The 6,785-nt window shown below is 69.5% G+C and overlaps 1 protein-coding gene across 2 annotated transcripts; it reads left to right on the forward strand.

Annotated features, from left to right (window-relative positions):
• Positions 1–187: 187 nt before the first annotated feature.
• AOC1 (amine oxidase copper containing 1) lies at positions 188–5,378 on the forward strand. 2 transcript variants are annotated; one of them, XM_056338203.1, is made up of 5 exons: positions 188–422; positions 2,015–3,574; positions 3,851–4,139; positions 4,709–4,841; positions 4,970–5,378. In XM_056338203.1, the coding sequence occupies exons 2-5, from the start codon at positions 2,026–2,028 to the stop codon at positions 5,246–5,248; spliced, it is 2,250 nt and encodes a 749-aa protein (XP_056194178.1). In that variant the 5' UTR covers positions 188–422; positions 2,015–2,025; the 3' UTR covers positions 5,249–5,378. The 2 variants fall into 2 exon arrangements, with proteins under 2 accessions (XP_056194178.1, XP_056194177.1); XM_056338202.1 differs by lacking the exon at positions 188–422 and adding an exon at positions 879–947.
• Positions 5,379–6,785: the final 1,407 nt, after the last annotated feature.

Here is a 6,785-nt window from a genome sequence, read left to right on the forward strand (position 1 = left end):
TCTCGCGTGGGTTCCTCCCGGCCGTTATCTCGGCTCGTCCCTGGAGTTTGATCGCGGCGGGGTCATAAAGCGCCGAGCCCTGGCGGGGGGGAACGACCGGGCGGGCGGGGGCGGGGGCCGGTACCCACCGGGTGTTCATTAACCCGCGGCCCCGGGCCGCGGCCCCACGCGTGGAGCGGGCCCCCCTCCCCCGCACGCCCGTCCCCGCGGGGGGGCGCGGGGAGCACCGCCAAGGACCCCCCACGCCGCACACAGCACGGGGGCTGCAGCCACGGGGCGCGGGTTGCGCCCCCCTGGTACCCAGCTCCAGGGTGCGAGGCAGGGGTGCTCTGGGGTCCCTCCCCCCTCCCCACGCGTGGGGCCCCTCCCGCGTGGGCGTGTCGGGCAGGAGCGCGGCGGCGAGCGGCGGCGGGAGCGCGCAGGTGCGGGGCGGCGGCGAGGGGGCCGCATCCCCGGGGGGGGCTGTGGGAAACCCGGGGAGGGGGTTTGGCGCATCCCCCAGGGGTGAGAAACCCTGAATGGGGGTGCCGCATCCCGCGGGAGGAGGTGTGGGAAACCCGTAGCGGGGGGCCGCATCCCCCCGGGGGGGGTGTGGAAAACCCGGCGGGGGCGCATCCCCCGGGGATTAGAAACCCTGGGCGGCCCCCGCATCCCCCGGGTGCGGGTGTGTGGGGAACCCATAGCGGGGGGACCGCATGCGCCGTGGGGGGGCGATGGGGGAAACCCATACCGGGGGGGCGCATATCTCCGGGGGGGAGTGGGAAACCCGGAGAGTGGTGCGGCCCCGGGGTGTGGCGGAGCAGGGGGGGGGCCGGGCCCCGGCGGCAGCGGCCTTGACCCCGGGCAGGCTCGCGCAGTGCGGGGGGGGTGTCAGCACCCCCAGGGCGGCGGGGCCGGGGCAGAGAGCGGGCAGCCACCGAGCAGGCAGGTCCCCGGAGCGGGAGCAGGTGAGCGGGGGACCGAGGAGGGGGCCTGGGGGGTGTTGAGGGCCGGCGGCAGCTGCCTGCAAGGGGGGTGTGTGTGTGCTCCTCGGGCTCCAGGGGTCCTGCCTAGTCTGCCCCGGTGGGGTGCTTGGCCCCGGGGTGGGGTCCAGCAGCCGCCCTTGGGGGGTACAGAGCCCCCTCGCACCCTGCCCAGAGCCGTGGTGTGTGGGTGCTTTGGGGTCCAAGGCAGCCCCAAGGCAGCACAGCAGGGTCTGGGGGCAGCTGGCTGGGCTCCAGGGGGAGCAGCCCCCCAACAGGACCCTGGCATGGTTCGGGGCTACCAGCGTCAGGGCTTTGGCTGTGCCCCTGTGCCGCTGTCCCACTGGAGTGAGGTCTGAGCCCCCATCTGTCCGCACATGCCATGGGCCCCCTCCCTGCCCCAAAAGCTCCCCAGCCCTGCAAGCCAGTGTACCCCCCTGGCCAAAGCTGCCACGTTTGATGGGTCCCATGTGCTGGCAGGCCTGGGCCAGAGAGGCTGTGCAGCCCCCGTGGGGGGTGCCAGCTGTTGCGGGGTACTGCCGAGTGCCTGTGCTGGCTGGCTGGGGCCATGGTGCCCCCAGCAGAGCCCGTTCCCGCTGCTGTGGCCAGCCCAGCCCCCCCTGCTCCCCTCCTGTTACCCACCACTGCAGGCTTTGCTGGGCACCCCCTGGGCCAGGCTCCAGCAGAGCCCCCCCCTGGGCTCCAGCTGGCATCAGGGATCCCTCAACGGGGGCGACTGTGCCCATGGCTGGACCACCAGCACCTGTCCAGCTCCCTCTGGGCTCCTGGGGTTGGGTGCTGCCATGGGGCAGGTGCTCAGCACCTGTAGGGTCATGCTCCCCAGGTACAGGAGAGCCGGCACGGCACAGCACGGCATGGTGCCCTGCCTGCTGCGCTGGCACAGTGTTGCAGGGCAGGACGGGACGGGACACATGTGCTGGTGTCACCCAGGGGTGCCTGTGCCATATTTTGCTGTGGTGCCAGTGCAGCCAGCAGCAGCTGGCTGCAGGCAGGGACATGGCCCCACGGCCGACCACCACTTCTGCCCCCAGGTCCCCCAAGTATGTGGCTGCTCCGGCTCGCCTGGGCACTGGCTGTGCTGGGCATTGCGGCTGGCTCTGGCCCTGGCCCCACTGTGCCGCCTCCGGACAAGGCATCCATCTTCGCTGACCTGTCTCCAGGAGAGCTGAGGGCCGTGCGGACCTTCCTGATGAGCCGCCCAGAGCTGGGGTTGTCCCCGAGCCGGGGGGCGCCCCTGGCCAAGAACACCCTCTTCTTGGTGGAGCTGCTGCCCCCCAAGAAGCGGCTGGCCCTGCGCTACCTGGACCAGGGCGGCCCCCGGCCCCGGCGCCAGGCTCGGGCAGTCATCTTCTTTGGGGGGCAGGCAGAGCCCAATGTCACCGAATTCGCTGTGGGGCCCCTGCCGCAACCCAGCTCCTACCAGCCGCTGCGCTTCAAGGGGGGCTGCGCCGTGCCCTTTGCTGCCCGGCCCATGACCCAACTGGAGTATGAGCTGCTGCACCGCACACTGGCAGAGGCGATGGAGCCACTCTACCGGCTGCTGCGCGACTCCACCGGCTTCTGGTACCACAACTGCTCCCAGCGCTGCCTGACCTTCTCGGACATCGCGCCGCGGGGGCTGGCACCCGGTGAGCGGCGCAGCTGGCTGGTGCTGCAGCGCTTTGTGGAGGGCTTCTTCCTGCACCCGGTGGGGCTGGAGGTGCTGGTGGACCATGGGGACCCCGACCCGCGGCGCTGGGCAGTGCAGCGGCTCTGGTACAATGGGCAGTACTTCTCCAGCGCGCAGGAGCTGGCCGAGCGCTATGAGCAGGGGACACTGGCGGTGGCCTACCTGGCTGAGCCCCCGCTCCGGCAGCTTTTCTCCAGCTATGAGCCCCGTGGGCACTTCGCCACTGGCACCCCCACCGAGGTGCACGGGGCCAAGGTGTGCGAGCCCCAGGGCCGGCGGTACCGGCTGCAGGGCAACCAGCTGGAGTACGGGGGCTGGAGCCTGGCCTTCCGCCTGCGCTCCTCCGCCGGCCTCCAGCTCTTCGACCTGCGCTTCAATGGGGAGCGCCTGGCCTACGAGGTGAGCGTGCAGGAGGCCATTGCCTTCTACGGTGGCCACACGCCGGCCGCCATGCAGACCAAGTACATGGATGCTGGCTGGGGCATGGGCTCTGTCACCTATGAGCTGGCCCGCGGCATCGACTGCCCCGAGACAGCCACCTACCTGGATGCCCACCACCTCTACGACACCGACGGGCCAGTGCGCTTCTCCCATGCCATCTGCATCTTCGAGCTGCCCACCGGTGTCCCGCTCCGCCGCCACTTTGACAGCGACTTCCAGGGGGGGTTCCACTTCTATGCCGGCCTGGAGGGGCACGCGCTGGTCCTGCGCACCACCTCCACTGTCTACAACTATGACTACATCTGGGACTTCCTCCTCTACCCCAACGGCGTGATGGAGGCCAAAGTCCATGCCACTGGCTTCATCCATGCCACCTTCTACACACCACAGGGACGGCGCTACGGCAGCCGTGTCCACAGTCACGTCTTGGGCAACCTCCACACCCACCTGGTGCACTACAAGGTGGACCTGGACATCGCAGGTGCAGCCCCCTGCTGCCCCCCAGCTGGACCCATGGCTTTGGGGAGGGTGCCGGGAGGCGGGACCATACCCCATGTGGAGTGCCAGGGGCTTGGGAGCCTGGGCCCCAGGGGAGCACTGCTGTCTGGGCACCTCCGGACCCTCTGAAGATGATCCCCCCCTCCTTGGGGTGGCATCTCTGCGGGGTCCCAGCCCCATGCTGGGGCCACCGGGCGGGCTGCCGTCTGTGCCAGTGCAGCCCAGGCCCTGCTGCTGCTCACGGCCTCTCTGCTTGCAGGCACCAGCAACAGCTTCGAGACGATGGACGTGCGCTTCGAGAACATCTCCAACCCCTGGAGCCCGGGCGCCCGCGTGGTGCAGCCTTGGCTGCACCGGCAGCCCCGTCGCAGCGAGCGCCAGGCTGCCTTCCCCTTTGGCAAGGCGCTGCCACGCTATCTGCTCTTCTACAACCCGCACCAGCGCAACCGCTGGGGCCACCCACGCAGCTACCGCATCCAGCACAGCTCCCATGCCGGGCGGGTGCTGCCACGTGGCTGGCAGGAGGAGAAGGGCGTCTCCTGGGGCAGGTGGGCTGGGGGGTCCCTGCAGCACAAGGACGGGGCTCCCGCCAGCCTCCACGGGCTGTGGCACGGCCCCCAACGTCACTCAGCTGCACGAACATGGTGCAGGGACTGTCTCCTGGCAGCACCTCGTGCCCTTGGCTCCCTGTCCCCACCCCAGCAGCCGTGCTGCCAGCTGAGCTGGTCATAGCTGTGGCTGCCACCATCCCTGGCTGCTGGGTGACCACCAGAGACACCTCACTTCTTGCCATGCACCCCGGAGCAGGTGGTAGCACCCACCCACACAGCATTGGGGTCCCAGCTGTGAGCACGCTGGCCAAGGGGGACCCTGGCCCCCTGTCCTGCCATAGTGGGGATGTGGCCAGTGGCCTCACCAGTGCAGGCTGCTGTGCCAAGTACCCCCAGAGCTGGGGACCCCTCGCCTCCCACCAGCTCCATGTCTCCCCTGTGCAGCTGGGCAGTGGGTGGCACAGCTGGGGGAGCCTGGGCAGGGGTGGGAGGTGGCACCCATGCACATGGGTGGGTCTGCCCCCTGCCCCCAGCAGTGGGCCTGATCCTGCTCCTGGCCCTCGCAGGTATCACCTGGCTGTGACGCGGCACCACGAGAATGAGCCCAGCAGCAGCAGCATCTACGCCCAGAACAACCCCTGGGAGCCCCTGGTCAGCTTCGAGGGCTTCATCCACAACAACGAGACCATCGAGGACCAGGTGACAGCCAGGGGACACAGGGCAGTGGGGACAGGTCTGGGCGGGTGGATGGCAATATCCACCACCGCTCACTGTGGGGGTCTGCCGTGCCATGTGCCCTGCCAATGGCCACAGTCCCCTCTGCACAGGACTTGGTGGCCTGGGTGACCGTTGGCTTCCTGCATGTCCCTCACGCTGAGGACATCCCCAACACAGCCACCCCTGGCAACGCTGTCGGCTTCTTCCTGCGCCCCTTCAATTTCTTCGACGAGGACCCCTCGGTGGCCTCGCGCAGCCCTGTCATCGTCCGGCCACTGGACTCCCCCACCTTCTCCCGGCTGGAGATCCAGCGCTGGACACCTGCCAGCCCCGGCCCCTGCGTCGCCCCGGAGCCTTTCACCTACAATGGCACCTACCGGCAGGAGTGACCTGCCCTGGGGCTGGCGGGGGTCCTGCGCACCCCATGCCACACAGGACAAGGGCGGCCACGGGGACACCGAGGTGTGGGCCGTGCCCTGCTGCATCCTGAACTCAGTAAAAGTGATGCCACCTTCTCCAGCACCGTCTCTGCCTGGGCCACGTGGCAGCACTGGCACCGCTGTAGGCACTGGAGCCTGCACGGGCGAGGGGCACGCACCCCCCCTCCCCAATTACGCAGTGCAATATTTAATTACACCACTGTTCAAGGCTGCTCCCCCCCCTCCCTTTGCACCTGAGGCCACGGCCCACCTGGGGCAGGTGCTGTCATCACACCCCCCCACCCCATGGTGGGGGGGACTCTTCCCTCCTGCAGGGCCCTGGCCCCCTCCTGGTACCCGCCGTGGGGGCACAGCTCTGCCACGGCCCCATCCCGCAGCGCAGCCGCACACAGAGCTGGGGTGTCTGTCCGGTTTATTGGGGGGGGGGGGGGGCAGGCAGGGGGCACCTACCGTGGAAGGCGACATGCAGGGCTGTGTGAAACAGCGGGGTCGGGCACACATGGCACCCGGTTACGGGACAACGGCACAAACACGGCACACACTACCAGGAGCCAGCGAGCAAGCGGGTGGGTGGGCAGGAGCCCCCCAGCCCTGCCTGCACCCCCCTCCCTGCCAGGGTGTCCCCTTCCCTGTGTGTAGGGTGGCACCGCAGGCTGGGGCGATGCTGGGGGGGCTGCACCCTGCTGCCCTTGCCACCAGCTGTGGGGGGGTGTTCCAGGGATCTGGGGGAGGGGCACCGGTGGCTGGCAAGGGGGGCACCCCCCAGCCACGCAGCGCTGTCCTGTGGGCATACAGACTTCCCCGGCCAGCAGGGCCACCTGCAGCTGGGACAAGGACAGGGACACAGCTTGGAGGGGTTCCACACACCCACCATGCACTTCACCTCTGCCCCATGCTGTGGCTTAGCGAGCACGGGTGTGCACACGCACATGCATGCACACACGTGCACACGCATGCCATGGCAAGCGGGGAAGCATGGTTGGGTGGACATATGGACACACGCACACATACACACAGGCACAGGCTGGCCCAGGAGCATGGTCCGGCATCCTGACTCAGCGGGAGTCCCCCCGAGACACACGCGGCATCCTGGGGCGCTGGACATGGGTATGTGCACGCACACGCACACATGTGCACACACATGCACGCAGGCACACACAGGGCGAGTGCAGGCAAGCAGACCTGCAGCACATGGAAACACACAATGCACACACACGCGTGTGCAGCCCCTGCCATGCGCCCCTGCCACGCTGCCCCCCGTGTCCCCAGGAGGGCTCTGGCCGTGGGGCAGCACGGCCCCGGCCGGCTGGGGGTCTCACTGGGGAGGGGGCTGCGGCACTACGGGGAGGAGGAGGAGGAAGGAGGGGAGGCGATGAGCAGCACACGTCCGACAGTCCCGCCGGCCGAGCCCTGGGAGCGCCGGCATGGCGGCGGGGCGGGGGGCCTGGTCCCCCGGGTTAGGCCAGCTAACTAACGTGGGGGAGCC

The sequence above is a fragment of the Falco biarmicus genome, chromosome 4 (genome assembly GCF_023638135.1).
Source record: "Falco biarmicus isolate bFalBia1 chromosome 4, bFalBia1.pri, whole genome shotgun sequence".
NCBI classification, from domain to species: Eukaryota; Metazoa; Chordata; class Aves; order Falconiformes; family Falconidae; genus Falco; species Falco biarmicus.

Bases quoted from the DNA above. Each gene is read 5' to 3' on its own strand.
- AOC1 (XM_056338203.1), top strand. From the start codon at position 2,026: ATGTGGCTGCTCCGGCTCGCCTGGGCACTGGCTGTGCTGGGCATTGCG. The intron at 4,140-4,708 runs GTGGGCTGGGGG...TGGCCCTCGCAG, and splicing joins AAGGGCGTCTCCTGGGGCAG to GTATCACCTGGCTGTGACGC. The intron at 4,842-4,969 runs GTGACAGCCAGG...CCCTCTGCACAG, and splicing joins ACGAGACCATCGAGGACCAG to GACTTGGTGGCCTGGGTGAC.